Source organism: Onychostoma macrolepis, chromosome 04 (assembly GCF_012432095.1).
Source record: "Onychostoma macrolepis isolate SWU-2019 chromosome 04, ASM1243209v1, whole genome shotgun sequence".
In the NCBI taxonomy this organism is placed as follows: Eukaryota; Metazoa; Chordata; class Actinopteri; order Cypriniformes; family Cyprinidae; genus Onychostoma; species Onychostoma macrolepis.
The window spans coordinates 24856075-24874130 of NC_081158.1; the positions used below are offsets into that span (position 1 = coordinate 24856075).

Genomic DNA, 18056 nt, shown 5'->3' on the forward strand with positions numbered 1-18056 from the left:
GAATTTGATCTCTAATAGTATCGATCTTGGAAGTAAAGAAGTTCATAAAGTCATTACTGCTGTGCTGTTGGGAAACGTCTGCGCTTGTTGATGCTTTATTTTTCTTTAATATAGCCACTGTATTGAATAAATGCCTGGGGTTGTGTTTGTTTTCTTCTAAAAGAAACAAAAAGCAGATTTAACAGTTTTTAGAGCTTTTCTGTAAGTAGAAGTACTTTTCTTCCATGCAAGACGAAATATTTCTAGTTTTGCTTTGCTCCAGCTGCGCTCCATTTTCCGGGCTGCTCTCTTTAGGGAATGTGCTCTGTGTCGGACTGTTTTCCTTAATCTTCTTTAAGTGTAAAGGAGCAACCATATCAAAAGTGCTAGAGAAAGTCCATGGTTTCTGTTACAACAAAATTTTTTATGAGCTATTGGATTTGCTGAGAAATTGAGACAAGTCGGGTAGATTATTTAAAAGCAGTCTTTTGTAGTAGAAGTGATGGTTCTACCATATTTGTAAAAAGGAGTTGAGTTTGCAACTTTAGCTATATAGCTATATTACTACAAACATGGCGGATATGCGAGACCACAAACAGATAGAGAAAAGGGGTTTGAGTGACAAATAATCAGTGTCTAACCTGACTTTAAAAAAAAAGTATTTAATGTTATCCATGCCATATTAATCATATTCATTCATATTTAATCTGCAGCAACATTGTGAAGTTTTATAATGAAACATTTGGTCTTTAACTTTTAAATGCATCATTATGCTAACAAATGAGCAGAGCTCAACATTGCAAATATGGATTTGCAACCCTACCAGTCTCAACAGCCACTGTTGAATGCTCATTCTCAAAGTTGAAGCTGGTGAAACAACTAAGCTTTGCAATGTATGTGAACAAGATCTTCTGCTTCTGGACATTGAAAAGGACATCCCAATCATAAAAGATGCGGTTATCAAGATCTTTCAGGACACGGTACCAAATAGAAAGGTTTTGCTGTAGGAACAAGTAAATATCAAAATGCAAAACAGTAAATAGGCTAGTTTCTATTATCAGCAATGTGTTATTGTCATGTTCTATCAAAACATCTACAATAAAGTCTGAAATTATTACAGAGCGTGTCGTCTTCTCTTTTAATTGTATATTTGTAACAACTGGATAATTTGTATTAACAAGCACCAGCCCTTAGAACCCCTTTTTTGGTTTAGGCCACTGCCCCTCAAAAAGTCTGTGCACGGCCCTGTGTGACCGGGTTGTATTTCTGTGCCATAGAATGTCATGCATGATTATTTTGACTTATTTTTGGTCACAAAATAATTAGTTTGGATGCCACGAGTCAGTTTTGATGGCTTTGTGATAATTGATAAAGTGTTTAAAATAGTAATAATGAAAAATGCACCAACATGGACTGGATGAATATAGTAGAAAGACAAAGAGAGAGAGAGAAAGAGAGAAATTTACCCCTCAGAAAAATCAGTAGCCTAAGAAGCTATCTCTTCCTGACACAGAGTAGAGGTTTATTAGTCACCATTTTTTCAACTTTAAACTTTAGATGATTAATGATTAATTCATGACATTCACTGAATACCGTATAAAACTGTGTGAATTTAATCAGATTTGTCTTTGTTATCTTTACTAAAATAAAAATATCTAGGGGACCCCCTAAGTATATATTTTTTACTTCTTATGGGGGTCCCAGATCCCCCCGCCCTCAATTTGAGCACTGGATAAAATCATGCCAGTTAAAATCTGATGTATCTGAGGTTTAGCCTAGGCCTATATAAACAAAACAAGGGAGAAAGTATATTCCATCTTTTTTGTTTAAGTAGATATTTGGTTTAAGTTTACTTAAGCTAAAATATATGCGAAATAATTTTTGTTTACAACTAATTTTGTGTTGTTTTGTTGGGCATATTACAGTAAAACTTTAAAAGATAATAGCCTATAAAAGTGCTGGAGATTGGATAATTAGGCAGCTTCTCCTTGTGGACATTAGGCTAAGTATATCTGCATTAATAAATGGCAACAGCACAAATGGACATTAAGCCATCTTTTAAAATGCACGTTAAATATTGTCCTTTTGTAAAGCATATGTGCATTTGGAGGAATGATCTGCTTAAATAGGGAAAATCAACAATCTGGATAGATTTTATACTAAATCAGCTGGAATATTTTTCCCACTTTGTGGCTTTTAAAAAATAAATAAATTAAGGAATATTTGGGGATCACTCCTGTGTTCTTAAATGCAGGATTATGGTACTCAAATCCTAAACTGTATTTCACTCTTGGTTCATAGTAGGTGCGCTTCATCTTTTTGACCGCCAGATGGAAGCAACGGTGCAGAAAAGCTTTGCTTAATGAACACAAATTCAGTACTTTTCTAATGAAAGCGGTTGTAAGATGGTAAACTGCAGCTGCAATAGTGTTAAAATTATATCGTACAAAAACATTAAAAGAAGGGGGGAAATGTATTCAAAGAAAATGTTCTTTAGCTAGTGATTTTGTTCAGTCAGTGCTTGAAAGACCAGTTTTGCAGATGCAAGACCTGCCAGTGCTCAATAGGCAATAGGCTGTGGTCAGTCGGACTTGGACTTGCAGAGGGAAGTCTATAAAAACACAGGCTCGCATTCATAAGTAACATAAACAGCCTCGTGGACTCTAAACCCCTTCAAACAAGCACTCACTCTGTCTTTTTTTTCCTTCTTAATCTAACTGTAAATTTAGATGCTTTATATCTCTCCCTTTGTCTTATCACCCCTTTTTTCAGCAGTCCTTGAGTCTGTCCTGTGCACTTCAATAACTGTCTGGTTTGGTTCAGCTAAAATCAGGGATCAGAAGACTACAGAGAACGGTTCGGACTGCTGAATGGATTATCGGTGCCCCCCTGCCCACCCTCCAAGAACTGTATACATCCAGAGTGAGGAAAAGGGCTCAGAAAATCACTCTGGATCCCTCACATCCAAGTCATCCCCAAGCCTTACAATTATTAAGTAAATAATGATAAAAAAAATAAAAAAGTTAAAGTGAACTTAACAATTCACTTAACTTATTTTTTTAATTATCATTTACTTAAAAATTTTAAGGCAACGGGTTTCCTCAATTTTTTAAAGTTAAGTCAACTTATCACTTTTTACAGTGTACAATCATTTATGTTTCAAATAATTTTTCTTATTCAATTTTTTGTTTATTTATATTTACATATGTGTATTTTTTTATTCTCATCTTATTTTTATTGTCTGTGTGAACTGGAAGCTTATGACACTAAAACAAATTCCTTGTATGCGCAAGCATAAACTTTATTATAAAGTTAGCTTTAAATAACAGTATCAAACCCCAAAAGACAGCTCCGCTGCCAGGATTTGTGCTTGCTTTCTCTCAAAGTCAGAATAAAAAAGGATTGATTAAGGGACTGGGTCATCCTTTCCCAGTCATCTTAAATGATTGCATTCTGGCATTCCAGCTTCTAGCACATCCAGAAAATCGTTCACATAGTAGCGTACACAAGTACAGTGTGTTCAATGGATTATACTGCAGTTTAACGAGATGCTGATGCTGAAAATACACTTTTAGTACAAAAAAAGTCCATGAAACATTTTCGAAAGTTGTCAGACTCTAATTCTGTCCTGGCGTCTAGCCTGAGGAACACAGATTAGTACTAAAGATGATCAAAGCCCGATTATTATTATATTATATATGTATATAAACTGATTTGGAAGAGCTTTTGTCCCGTATTATTTGTGTTTATGACAACACGTGGAGTATTATATTGTATTAGCTGCACTGTGATCTCAAGTAGACTCCATGTTGATCTGCTGTGATAAACTGACTGACCAAAAAGGGAACCGGTGATCACCTGTTTTTCACTTGCCCTACTTTTAAATGAATATAAATGGACTTTCGCTTAAGTAAACGATTGTTTCAGAAAGCTAGACGCTTTGAAGGCAGCGACCGGATCTGGTCTGGTAGATATTATTGCTGTTTACCATCCGCTCCACTAGGGGCGTGAGCGAGCATTACTTTGAGCCCTAGACCTTTGGATCCTTGGCAACACGACGCTCGGTAACAGTCGCAACTGAACGTTTTAAGGCCATGCAAGTACGGATCGTGCAGATGACAGCTCAGTGACAGACTCTTAATGTCACTCAACAGCACGTATTTCAGCCCATCCGCGAAAACAACCGACACACACTGTGATAAAGCGCAGGAACCGAGAATGTCACACGACTCACCTGTAAGTAACTTCACGCACTAAGTGCGCTTCTCTTGACTAGCACGCATTATGTGGCAGTTGTTATTTTGCTTACAGTTTGAATTTGACTATCATAGCTGCCCTGCCAGTTTAATTCGCGTTATGATGCTGTACTTCCTTTGACAAGCGCTCGTCTCTACCTCTCACTCCAGCAATAAAATACCAATTTACAATGTTAGCAGTAAAGCACAATAAAATAAAAACCTACCCTGTCTGCAGCAGAATGAAAGTGAGTGTGGCTCGGCCCGTCGTGTCAGCAGGGAGTGGTGGCTTCATGTGGGTCTGTTGTGCATTCCTCTGCTCGCCGTATATCTGCATATCCCTCCGCCACAGCTCTCACCTGCGCTCAACACCTGGCGCTCTTCCGGTCACTTCCTCACATTCAGAGGCAACAACATCTTCTATAAAGGTATATCACAAGATTTGTTTACAAACTGACTCTCTTTCTTATTCCCATTCTCCACACACACATATATATATATATATATATATATATATATATATATATATATACATATATACATGACATAATATTGTACTGTATTCCCGTTTGTCAATAGAGTCAGCTGGTGTTGTGGGAAGCTCTGATGTCCTCTTGCTGCTTCATGGTTTTCCTACTTCCAGCTATGATTGGTATAAGGTAAGTCATTTTGTGGTGTAAAACTGCATTAATTTTTCAATAAAGCAGCAATAAATTGAGAGCAATTTATAGACAGTGGCTGGACACACTGTGGTGTTTCTTGAATCTCATTCTGTTGTTTTGAAGATCTGGGATTCTCTGACTCAGCGTTTTAACAGAGTCATCGCCCTCGACTTCCTTGGCTTTGGGTTTTCAGACAAACCGGTGAGATAAAAGACATGAGTCACAACTACTGTTTTTTATAAAAAATAATTTTATTTAGATAATCTTTTATTATCTGTAATTTAAATAATTACTTCTATCTAACAAACTCCAGCGACCGCACCGTTACTCCATCTTCGAGCAGGCCAGTGTGGTGGAGGCTCTGGTTGCTCATTTGGGTCTGTCAGAGCAGAGGATCAACATCCTGTCACATGATTATGGAGACACTGTAGCTCTTGAGTTACTGTACAGGTGAGCCCTAAGGATCCTTAAAAGTTTCTCTGCATAATTTAGCTTAATGCTCCTGTCAATATGATCTGGGTGGTTCTCACGTGCAGTTAAACACACAGGAGTGACCATAACAGAAGCGGACACATCACGATAAACAGCCTCTGCCTCTCAAATGGAGGTACATCAGAGTTTTATTCAGTCAGAAAATTAGAAGATATATTCTTAGAGTCTGAATGGAGATTCATAACTTTTGTCTGTTTTGTTTTTTAACTTTACAGGCATATTCCCTGAGACTCATCATCCAAGATTCGTTCAGAAAGTGAGTGTGACACTTAAAAAACACGTTTGTTTTCGTTTTTAAATATGAGAAGTGAATATTTCCCATCTTTGGTCATCTGTAGGTGCTGAAGGACTCTGGTTTCATTTCACCTGTACTTACCCGCCTAATAAACTTCCAGCTTTTCTCTAGAGGGTGAGTGGAGCATCCGGACTGGGAGTGGTGTTTACTTTTATGCACAGTTCAAACTATTTGTTGTACTTTACACATATAATTATAAATCATTTACCTAAAGCCTTCAATTGCAAATATTATATATATTTATCCTACAGAATAAGGGATGTGTTTGGACCGTACACCCAGCCAACAGAAGCCGAGTTCTGGGACATGTGGACAGGAATTCGCTTTAACGATGGAAATCTGGTCATGGACAGGTGTCCAAACGTCTCCATGTGTTGCACTTGCAATGCTTTGCTTTTAATAATAACCATTACCAACTATCGTTTGTTGTTATCGTGTCTTGCCCAGTATCCTGCAGTACATTAACCAGAGGCTCAAACACAGAGAGAGATGGGTCGGGACTCTAACCTCCACTTCAACACCTTGTGAGTACACACACCATTCATACCGTGGTACGAAGTGCTGGAGTAGCCGTCATGCTACAAGAATGAGGTGTGTGAATACTTAAAAACTTGGCCATGGGCAGTGCTATTGAGGCTAAGTAGTTTAATCCAATGAAAATCACTGTGGAAGCTGCTTAGGCTGTCTGTACCCCAGGCAATAAGAGTTTGAGGTGATAGTATATATTAAGTAAACACTTACATAGTTGAATGCTATTCATGATATTATGCATAAGAAATAAAGTTAAAAAAAAATGCTAAAAATCAATTCTATGTAACTACAAACTCTGTGGCTCAGAGGATAAATCACTGCTGTTCATACAAGAAAGACTTGGTTCAAATCTCACTATTTCTTTACTACTTTTAGTAGTATTTACAACACATACACTATATTATACAAGCAGTGCAGCAGAACAAGTATGTTAACACTCATACTGTAGGACAGGAGGGTTGGATTTTGTTTTTTATAAATAGTTTTGTGCTTTGGAAGATAATTAGTAGGTAAATCACTTTAGGTTGTGTAATGGGGCTGTACAACATCCTTAACATTTGTACTTTGCAAATGTCACTGATTTATCACTTTTTTTTTCTTTGTAGTGCACATGATTTATGGACCACTAGATCCAGTTAATCCACATCCTGAGTTCATCCAGCTCTACCAGTAAGTATATGTCAGTTCATATTTATTAACTCTGTTTACACTAACTTTATTAGTATCGCTGGTAAAGAACAAGTATTTATAATTTATTTATTTTTTTTAAATTGTGCATGTTGTTTTTCTTAATCATTGCAAAAAAATTGTTATTTATGTGAGATGGTTTTGGCCCAGTGGTAAGAAATCATGGCACAAGACTTTGTTCCTACGTTAGAGCCCTGGGTTCAAATCTCAGGTGTTTTATTAATTTAAAAGTTGGATGGATAACTTTTTTTTTTTATATATTTGCTGAATCTTCACTTTCAAACCTCTTATCATTGACATTCCCTCATGTAGTCTTTTTGTTGGTTGAGTTCAATCCCAACACACTGAGGTAGGATTTTAACCCGAGCCTCTATTGTAGCCTTGTCCACAACCAACACGTTTAGCCACTGCTGCACCATCATGGCTTTCACAATGCATATGGCATTTTTGGGTGGTTTGTTGTATGCAATGACAGCAATTTAAGCAACAGTGGGATTTGAACTCTAGTCGCTGATATAAGATTACAACGCCTTATCTCCTGAGCCAATGAAACCATTTGACTGTTGTGGATTACTTTTGGATGGAGTGCTTTGTTTTAAATAAAATGAAAACATTTTGAACTCAGGACTCTGGGTACAAAACACTTCTTGAGCCACTGAGATTGGATGATTATTGTCCGTTTTTGGAGAAAGACACAGAGAAATAAAAGTAGAAAAGAAATAGTGAGATTTGAACAAAGTCTTTCTTGTATGAAGGGTGGTGATTTATCCTATGAGCCACAGAGTTTGTAATTACATAGAATTGATTTTTAGCATTTTCTTTACTTTATTTCTTATGTATAATATCATGAAATAGCATTGTTACTTTCAAAATGTTCTAGTCTAGTTCCTCATGAACTGAATCCTTTGAGTTAAAAGCACAGTAATTACCCACTACCTCAGTGTCTCCTAACCCCCAAGGTCTTGGAGTCTCTACTAACGAGCTGATGAGTTGAATCAAGTGTGTTTGATTAGGAAGAGTTTAAAAATGTGTACTGCTGGTGTGCCTTTAGGAGCAGGGTTGTGAAGCACTGCACTACACTATCTGTGCCTAGAGGTTTCGTTCTTTATTAGAAGTAAAACTGTTGATTTCAAGTTGGAACTAATCAAATAAACAAACAAAGATGAAACGGCTAAGATGTAACAAAGAGCAAAGACAGAACAAGCTATTGCTGTAGATAATCTGGGAACTATAACACTGAAAATATTTAACCACTTTTCCTGGTCTCTTTTCCTCATTTACAGGAAACTAGTGCAGAGATCCACATTATCAGTTCTAGACGAGCATGTGAGTCATTATCCACAGCTGGAGGATCCCACAGGCTTCTTTAATGCCTATCTCAGCTTTATCAACTCATTCTGAGATGAGTAACGAGTGGAATATTGCCTCAAATAAGTTGTTAGAAAATATTCAAATCCGTTTATTAACAAACCGCAGAGTATGTGAAATGTCAGTCATGTGTTTAAATGCATGAAACTGAAAATATTGCACCAAATACCCAAACAGTCATTACAACAGTCAATAAGAGTTTGCTCAAATACATTGCCATTACTTGTAAATACATTTGTGTTGTAAAGCATGAATGCTTTTATTCAAATAAAAAGATCTTTGTATGAATGGTCTCAGGTTTGTGTAGAAACAAAAACACTAAAACACAAGTTTTGTACTGTTTCCTACTGTTTTATTATTGATAAATGAAAAGGTTTGTAGTAAAGGACTGTTTCCCCTGAGCTGTGACACAAGGTCAAAGCAGCTCAAGTACCAGAGAAACAATGTTTAGATCTCTTCCACATGAATTAAAGTGGCACAATATTTTAGAAATCTCTCCAAACAGAATAGACCAAATAAAGAAAGAGGATGTTTCAGACTCAGAGGATTCATGTCAAGCCACAAAGATGGTTGTGAGAAACATTATAGAGCTACTATATAGATACATATAAAAGCACAATGACCCAGACTGATTGGCATGTGACCAGTTCACTCAAACATTACTCGTTTAGCCGACAGAAGCCAGGATGACATCCACCACATTCTCATCTGTGCTCCTAACAGTCACCTGCATAGTGACCCCATCAGCCAGAGCCAGACGTGCCCTCACCAATACATCATGACCTCCCCTAAACACACCTTCAGAAAGACAAGATCATAAACCTCATCAGTCAGGTTAGAAAATGAATATCCAATACACATATCAGGAACTAAAATTCTCTCAAAACAGAAAAACTGGAGGAATGTAATGAGTACATACCTGCTAGGAACAGAACATGCGAGTTCTTGTTTTCAGGAACTTTGTCTGAGCGCTCGCAAGGCTGCATGCCCAAGAAGCTGATAATGTTATTTACTGCCTCTGTGAAGACAAACATGATAAAGAGATGATCAACTCACATCCACAAACTCTTCCTGTTATAATCAAACACCTTTATTTGTTAGGGGTTGACTTTTTTTTTTTTTTTACAGAGGAACCGTTACTATGGATTATAGACTCATATTTTGGCCAGAAGCAATGGTTTAAAATTTAAATGCTTTGATGGATTTTCTTACAAACATGCAGCTTTTAACTTGGAAAGATGGTAATTGATGGACTGGAGTTGTGTTGTTTTTATCAGCTGTTTAAACTCTCATTCTGACGGCACCCATTCACTGCAGAGGGTCCATTGGTGAGCAAGAGATGTAATGTTTAATTTCCAATGAAGAAAAACTCATCTACATTTTGGAAGGCCTGAGGGCGAGTATATTTTTCAGCAAATTTTCATTTTGAGGTGAACTATTCCTTTAAACAAACTTACCATCTAAAGTTCTGACTGTGGCCAAAGCAAACGTCTCTTCTTTCTCATTGTCGTCTCCGATCTCCTCCCACGCTGCACCAAAGTTTGGTTTTAACACCTTCTGTATGTGGTCAGCGACTGTCACCTCTAAATCTTCCAGCTGGGAGGGAAACAAGACATTGAGTGAGGAATGGCCACTGATAAACTTCCCATTTTCACCAGTATGAACTGATTTGAAAAATTCACATACCACATATTCATCATCATAACCATCATCATCAGGCTCTCCCGTGTTGGGATCACAGTCCCGGACCAGATATTTCATTGTACAGCTGAACGTGCAAGACACTAAGACAAATTCAAACAACAAAACAAAAAAAAAATCATTATGGGAAACTTAACATTTATTTGTTGTTCAAATCTGCCCAAACAAGAAAAGTTGACATTACACTGAAAATCAATCATGTCTGACCTGCTGTGGGGTCATCCTCTGGTAACCGGACCAAACTGTAGCAGGAGCCGGGCTGGCTGTAGGGGAGACTTGATGCAGGTATGAAATGTAGCACCTCATATGCCTCTGACGGCTCCATCTGGACCAGAACCCGCTGCAGCAGCTGGTCGTTCAGCGTGTTGGTGCAGTCGAACTGGAAGATCATGTGATTTGCGAAAGTGTGTTTGATACAGCGCACCACATACTCCGTCTCTGCTTCTGTTAACTGAACCGGCTCGGACGACTTGAACAGGGGACCCAGGCTTTGGAATTCTGGGATGGCTGCAAGTTGCTCTGAGGGAGAAAAATTAGGGGACCAGTTGAAATGTGGTTTGCTTCAGACACTGGTTTAATGATGCATGCATTGTTTTGCTAATTAGCTAATCATACCTTGGTAAATGTCTTGGCGGGAAGGTGCAAGCTTTTCAGGTAGTTTGCTTGTTGCCACAGGTGCGATTTCTGGTATGAAAGAGAAAAATGAAGTGAACTTGTACAATTTGAGCAGTTTTGATTAAGCTCTGCGATTTTTTTTTTTTTTGATCATACGTTACTATGAAAATATTCTGCAATGGATATGATGAGTAATGAAGTTATTGGCCAGCTGAAGCTCAGGTTCACACCTGTTTTCTGTTCGGTGATGGGTGCGGTGGCCAAGGGAACTGTCTTCATGTCGAACGGTTTCTCAGAGGGCTCCAGTGTGTACTGGTGGAGGGATTTCTCCAGTCCAGGAACAGATACGGACAGACCTACGAACAAACCATTCAAAAACCCTTGTTCACTCACATCAGCTAAATCAAATCAAATCAAATACAATATCAACTATCCAGAACAACTGCAACAACCCACTTCAACACAAACCCTCACCATTGAAGATGTAAGCAGCATTCAAGGCCTTCTGCTTCTGCTGAAGGACGTTCATGTAGAATGTGGCCCTGTCTCTCACCTCATCATCACTGTCCATCATACACCTGTCAGAAACACAGTAAATTAGCACCTTAAAACATTTCCCTCTAGAAATGGACAATAAGCAACATTATGACAATATTAGTGGTGGGCCGTTATCGGCGTTAACGTGCTGCGTTAACGTGAGACTCTTATCGGGCGATAAAAAAAAATATCGCCGTTAATCTATTCTCAAAGTTGGGCTGGGAGCTGGATCTATACTACGCAAGCTATGATGACTTTCACCTTGATATTTTAGCGCGGATGTATACCTAGCCGAATAGCACTGTAGGGGGCGAGAACGAGTCTTCGAACCTGTGTGTATGCGTGCAAACATGGATGCAGCTATGAAGCCGCCGGGTTTGCTTCAGGGAAAATTTATTTTTAAGAAGCTTCCCAATGGAAATTGGCAAGTCATTTCTGTCTCTACATGGTCAAGCTCTCTGTATCGCGCGCACAGCGGAGTTCCGCCCCGGTTCGCACACACACACACACACACACACACACACACACACAAACAAACAAACGTAAGCGCACACACAAGTGAGCACACTCCCACTCCTATTTGTAAATATTAAGCCGCAAAAACGTCTATTTAAATATGACTTCTGTGTGTCTCTGTGTTAATGTATGGCGCAGACGCACGGGTTTGTTCACTACTCATACAGAAGACCGCGTGATGCTTGTGGCGATGTTAACGTCTGTCGTCTCACTAAATGAGGACATAAATACATGAACAACATCTCCAGAACTGCTCTGAGAGTCACTTCATGAGCATTCGAGCGTTTCATTTGAGAAAAACTATCCTCACGGTAACCCGTCAAAATAAAAGTTTGGTTTCACTTGAAGACATTGGGCAGAACGTAATAGGCTACTACTACTAAAACTATTAAAACCTTATCTTTAAGGAATAATCATACAATGTCTTCAATGTTATTATCAATATTAAATTCTTGATGACTGCTAGTTGTTTACTACTCGTAGTGAACTTATTCTGATCTACTTGGCAGAATTCAAATGAGCCATTTTAATCTAGATTAATTCCAAGATTACAGTGAGATTAATCTAGATTAAAAAAATTAATCTACGCCCACCACTAGACAATATACATACATTCTGGTAGATATTAGATATTTTTATAGAAAATGGTTTAAAAAAATATATATATATATACTGAAAAAAGTTAACTTAAAAAAAGAATATATATACTATTTTATTTTCCATATTTGAAACCAATTTAATCTAATCTAATAAACAAGAATGTTATAAAAAATATATTGTTTTTATAATCTCTGCTTAGTGCAATTAAAAACATAATTGTTTTTAATCCAATCAAATAAATTATTTTTAGAGAGACTATTTTCAGTTTTGTATCGTTAATCAAATAGTTGAAGAGTTTCTATTTACTATTTTATTTTTCACTTTGAATCATATTTTAATTAATTAAATTTAGTACAAAAATAATACTACTTTCAGTTTTACATCATTTTTAATCCAATCAAATAAATAAAAGGACTTTCTCTCTTTTTTTATTTAATTTTAACATTCACATTAGTTTCCAAACACATTTCTTTGTTCATTTCCTTACTCTAATAATCAGATTACCATTATAATTACCCTCCCCCCTCCCCCACCACCACACACACTTTCTGCTGCTGAAGGCCTACCTCTGCATCAGGACCAAGACGCTTGGCAGCAGGTCATCGTTTTGAGCTCCAAACTTGGCCAGCGCACTTACAGCAGCTTTGAAGAAAAACGTGAGAGGAGAGTCAGAGCAGAAGAATGCTTAAATGTCCTAAAGCTGCTCAACTTAGTCTCTGGAATCAGATTAATTACAGATTATCAGCCCTGGTTAAATTTACTACTACTTGCAGTTGGACTGCAGTTCATTTTTGGGACACGTGTGTGGTGCTCAAACAAAAAATCCGTACTACTGTATTGCAAACAAAAGCTTCCTGAAATCTTTAAGCTCATTGCAAGGAGGTTAACACAATAGGTCAACACATAGGTCAAAGGTCAAGCAAGATTACTCACCTGCCCGCACCGCCTCGCTCTCCAGCACCACACGGTTGAAGATGAAACGGATGTATTTGGAGGGGGTGGGGGTACGTGGGCCTTCTTTCCCCAGCAGGTGGAGGATTTTAGTGGCCAGTACGGTGTGCTCGCAATCCTCGATAAACTCACACAGATGTGCCAAGCCTGTTTCCTTACTCTCTGGGTTTTCCTCTATGATACTGATTATACAATCCACAATGGCTCTCTTGTACTCAAAGCCACCCTACAAAAGAGAAAAAAAATGAAACACGTCTAATAGAAAAAGTAAATGCTTTTTCAGCTATTTTTGCTGATAAAAATTAAAATACAGATCAGAAGTAAACCAGTTGTTAAGGGTATCAAGTACAAATACGGTTGTGTGGTTTGGCACAAGAAAAGAGATTACGAGACTCCAGTGTAATAACAGAGAATGTCCTTGAATGAACTTACATCATCTCTCAACATGTTTGAAAGGAAGTTCATCATCACGCTGTGCTTTCTGGGATACTTCTGGCACAGGGCACTGATGGCCTGGACCACAACCACCTGGAAAACAAATACACCATTTGGTTATGAAAACACATAGTTTACAGGAAAATGATCACAGGCAAACTAATAGAACATGATTGAATATGCATCTGAAGCATGTGTTTGTTGTAATTCACTGTCTGGGTTATGAAGTCACCTTGAACTCATCCGAGATCTCAGAGACGAAGGAAGAGATCTGCTTCATGAGGCGGTCCACGCTGCTCTCGCTGCCGGTCTTCAGCAGGGTGGTGATGGCCAGGGTGGCGATGCTGCGGTTGGAGTCAGTGATCAGGTTCTCCAGGTCCAGGTTGCATGCGGTCACCGCTGACGGGTGCTTCATTGCCACCTGTGTGAATTTTTTTTTTTTAGCATCACCTTTTCAGAATTTGAATGTTTCACCCCTTTTAGAATGTAGTTTTTGATAAAAGCATGACTTTAAACCTAAAAATGTGTTCTTTGGTGTCTCCGTGTGGTAGCTGGTGATACTGCAACTAGATACAAATTCAATCCTATTCAAACCAACCTTATTAAGGGTCCGTACAGCTGCATAACGCAGGGCTGCTTTGGGAGAGCTGCAAAACAGCTGGAGAACTATGGAAAGAGAAAGAACGGCAAAATTCATTGGAACATCTAGTGTACTCTATCGTGTGTGCTGATAAGAAAGCAAAGAGGAAACACTAACCAGACACAGCAGGAGCCAGCTCACGGGCGGTACAATTGGGCATGTGGACGATGGCGGAGGCTGCTTCATAAACCACCATCTCATGTTTATTCCTCAAGCAGCTCTCGATGAAGTCAAACAGCGGGCTATCGTGCCTGTTGAACCACATGTAGACCAACTAGGTAAGTTTACATTATTATAAGCTACTGCATAACGTTAATGAGCATGAAAAAGCTGATGTCCAACACACGTACCCTCCTTCTGTCTCCTCCAGCAGTTTACTGGCAATGCGAATCATCATGCAGTAAGCAAATGGAGATTTGAGGCCAGATTTGGTGAATTTGTTAAGCATCTTGGTCACAGCTAAACGATCATTCTTCCTCAGGTGGTACAGAAGACCCAGAGCATGGTACTGTGGAGAGAGATCCCATTTTATTAGAGACAGACAGTCCATCAACTCATAAGACAATGCATGCAAACATCTCACTAACCTGCACCATGATGTTATCACTTGAAGCCGCCTCCTGAGCTTCGTTGACCCAGCGTTTTACCACATCAAAGCTCATCTTCACCATGTGCTGAAGAACAAATACACAAACACGGGGATACATTATCCAGAACCATAACCTTAGGGCTGGGAATAAGTGTAATAAACAATTAAGTGGTAAACTGACTAGTTTGAATTAATAATAACAGATGGGGGTGGAGATGTATATTACTAAAATAACACTAGGTTTTGATCTTACCAGAGAGGAGACCAGAGCAGAGCTGGAGACGCTGGGCACTTTGTCCACGATGGCCTGTTTCATGTATCGTTCAATTGCCTGCAGCATGGTGGTCTGATGGACGAGATGGAAGAAGCACAGTTGGACCAATTGTACTGTCCGTGAGCTGGCTCCTGCTGTGTCTGGTTAGTGTTTCCTCTTTGCTTTATATCAGTACTTTCAGTTTATATATAATTTGTTTCTCACTGATAGCAAATTAAGCCTCCTATACACAGAGATAAATGAGTTTGCAAACAGTTGAGACTCACATCAGTGATCCTGCAGAGAGCTCTGATTGCCGGTCCTCTGTAAACATCCTCTTTACCAGTCATGTCCTTTGTCAAGCTGAGACAAACAAAACATTAATCAGCGTTCTTCATAAGGTAATATTGGTCGGCGTGTGCAATAATTTCCATTCCTCATCAAACAACATGTTTTTACACTTTACAGATTAGAAAAGGGATACTGTATATATCACAGCAAATAAGAAATACGCTGCTATGGCAACATGAACTGCTCACCTGCTTGTAACAATGATCACATCCTCTGAGATGTTGGCCATCTCCTTAATAGTCAGGTAGCACATTCTTCTCAGGGTTTGCTAAAGCAAGAGGCAAAAATTTTTTCATGTGGAAATTTTTAGTGGTGAATCTACACTGACAGATTATTTGCATTAAATCATTAATTGTTAATTGAATAACTAAAATACTAAGCAGTGATTAGTGTTATTCTCATTATTTATTGTTACTTACCATTATAGTTTCTATTAATATTTTGAATTAGCTTTGATTTGTACATTTCCTTGTATATTTCATTCATTTTATTTTAATTTTTAGTATTTTACTGTCATTTTTTATTTATTTTTGTATCTATGGTTCATTTATTATTATCCCCCCCTCCCCCTCCAGTTAGTAATTATAGTGCTTCAACTAAGTTATTTCAGTATTTTCAGTTTTAATTTTCATTATGATAAAATATATATATATATAATATTTTTAAATATATAAAATTGTATATTTAATTTAAGCTTCATTCCAAATAAATATTTCTTTAATAGAAACTCTGGGTTATTATTATTTTTAACAATAACGCTGGAAGTAATAAAGACAGATATATCAGCCAGATTGGTATTGTCCAATAACTGTATGCTTTGGCAAATTTTGTGTGAAAATTGTGTATAATTTTGTTGCTGTCATTAATTATATTACATTACACATTATGCAATAAGCATCCATTAGCCATACCATTTCTAGATATAGGTTTTGTCATTAAAAAAAACAGTTAATAGGGAGTTTCTTACATCATTAGACTGGAACAGTCTTGTCATGGCAAAGAAAGCTTCAGTGGCCTCTGTGGTTCCAAAGTGCTCACCCTGAATAATAAAGGAGGTTAACAATGGATCAGTACATAGAGAGCAAAAAAATAAATTAAAATAAAAAAAGAGAAACTGTAGTAGAAAACTGCTGGCTAAGTAACATAATTATGCACCTGGTTGAGCAGGTAGATGATCTTCGTGAGGATATGCAGACATCTTCTCGGATTGATGGGTGTCTCGTTGAAAATCCGAGCCTTTGAAACAAACATGCAATGTCATATACACAGTACTAAACAGACGTTTACCTAATTTTAAGATTTAGATGCATCAAACTCACCTCCTGTAGTACAGCACTCTTCTCCAGATGCTGAAAGGGGTTTGAGCCACTTCCTAAACACATCAAAATAAAGCTGTCAATCATCTAAAGCTCTGCGTCTTCATTCAAAAACAATATGTAAAATAATAAGATGCCATTTCTTCTAGAAAAGTGCACGTAGAATAAGTTATAAAAGGAAAAATAGCATCTTAATGTGACTCTTCGTCTGAGTTCACTTCAAAACAGCAAGATTAGTCACACACATATGAAATGTAAATCCTATATGCAAAGTAAAACTAAACCCAAAGAGTTAGATCTTCTCAATCTGAAGTGTCGGAAGATTATAGATTAACAGCATTATAGGTGAAGCTGTTATGATAGGAGAGAAGAGCATACATGTGGCCCCTTTGCAGTCATTTATCCAAATTTAATCAACCTCAATCAGAAATTGCCTTTAAATGTCTAAAATACAAAGCTTATCGAGAAAATACACGAAGCAAATATAGAATTTTCCTTGTTGACATTTGTATTGTACATCAATAAGTGGAACCGCTAGCACATTAGCTTCCTAATTAAAGATTATATAAACACACACTACAGGATACTTCAAAATCACACAACTACTACTGGACTGGTTAAACTACCACTCTTAGACAGAATTAAGTATAAAACAGGAACATGCACATTAATTTAAAGTGTTAAATAAGTTATATTTTCAGTTAACGTTACAGATGTTGTGCGGTGGCCTGCAGACGCTCTTCCTTAGCAAAACAGCCGACATCATTTAAGCTGTTATTTACACAATACTGATTCTATAATGGTCAACATGCATTTAATATTGATCTTACCAGACTCCTCATCCTTCTTGTCAAATTTCTTGATCATTTTGCGGAATGTTTGAGAGCAGTAAACGAGATGATCAGACAGTCATTCACGCTCCTTTCCTCCACGTCAACTAGGGTGACGTATGTTGTGAGCTGGCGGAGGTGAACATGGCGCCCACCGAGATCGTACTTCAAAATAAAAGTCTGTGCTTAAAAGTCGGAATGACTTTGTTCCATACAAAAAATATATAAATAAAATTATATATAAAATGAATATATATATATATATATACATATATATATATATATATATATATATATATATATATATATATATATATATATACATATATATATATATATATATATATATATACATATACATATATTTACAACATTTAAATTCTACGTATTTGCGAATTATAATATGCATTTGTAATGTTTTTAACAATAAATTATTTAGAATTATATATATATATATATATATATATATATAT

At 37.4% G+C, this 18056-nt stretch overlaps 2 protein-coding genes across 3 annotated transcripts; one reads left to right on the forward strand and one right to left on the reverse strand.

The window, feature by feature from the left end:
- Positions 1–3966: 3966 nt before the first annotated feature.
- Positions 3967–8477, forward strand: mest (mesoderm specific transcript). 2 transcript variants are annotated; one of them, XM_058772611.1, is made up of 12 exons: positions 3967–4215; positions 4456–4642; positions 4794–4873; positions 5000–5077; positions 5190–5326; positions 5425–5483; positions 5584–5624; positions 5707–5777; positions 5915–6016; positions 6111–6187; positions 6800–6863; positions 8165–8477. In XM_058772611.1, exons 1-12 carry the CDS (start codon positions 4120–4122, stop codon positions 8280–8282), a joined length of 1110 nt encoding a protein of 369 aa, XP_058628594.1. In that variant the 5' UTR covers positions 3967–4119; the 3' UTR covers positions 8283–8477. The 2 variants fall into 2 exon arrangements, with proteins under 2 accessions (XP_058628594.1, XP_058628593.1); XM_058772610.1 differs by having other exon boundaries at positions 3969–4215; positions 4453–4642; positions 8165–8474.
- A 105-nt stretch (positions 8478–8582) lies between these two features.
- Positions 8583–17737, reverse strand: copg2 (COPI coat complex subunit gamma 2). Its single transcript, XM_058772609.1, has 23 exons — positions 17584–17737; positions 16757–16809; positions 16593–16673; positions 16405–16476; positions 15626–15705; positions 15374–15449; positions 15087–15179; positions 14832–14918; positions 14595–14752; positions 14362–14495; positions 14203–14270; positions 13837–14025; positions 13602–13697; positions 13152–13395; positions 12785–12860; positions 11040–11143; positions 10796–10921; positions 10566–10634; positions 10158–10469; positions 9936–10033; positions 9707–9845; positions 9169–9267; positions 8583–9047 (listed from the first exon to the last, which is right to left on the reverse strand). The coding sequence occupies exons 1-23, from the start codon at positions 17618–17620 to the stop codon at positions 8917–8919; spliced, it is 2622 nt and encodes an 873-aa protein (XP_058628592.1). The 5' UTR covers positions 17621–17737; the 3' UTR covers positions 8583–8916.
- Positions 17738–18056: the final 319 nt, after the last annotated feature.

Coding starts and splice junctions, on each gene's coding strand:
- copg2 (XM_058772609.1), bottom strand. CDS start 17,620: ATGATCAAGAAATTTGACAAGAAGGATGAGGAGTCTG. Junction 16,477..16,592: donor TCATCTACCTGCTCAACCAG/GTGCATAATTAT, acceptor TTTATTATTCAG/GGTGAGCACTTTGGAACCAC. Junction 10,470..10,565: donor CCGCCAAGACATTTACCAAG/GTATGATTAGCT, acceptor TTTCTCCCTCAG/AGCAACTTGCAGCCATCCCA.
- mest (XM_058772610.1), top strand. CDS start 4,120: ATGTCACTCAACAGCACGTATTTCAGCCCATCCGCGAAAACAACCGAC. Junction 4,874..4,999: donor CCAGCTATGATTGGTATAAG/GTAAGTCATTTT, acceptor GTTGTTTTGAAG/ATCTGGGATTCTCTGACTCA. Junction 6,864..8,164: donor GAGTTCATCCAGCTCTACCA/GTAAGTATATGT, acceptor CCTCATTTACAG/GAAACTAGTGCAGAGATCCA.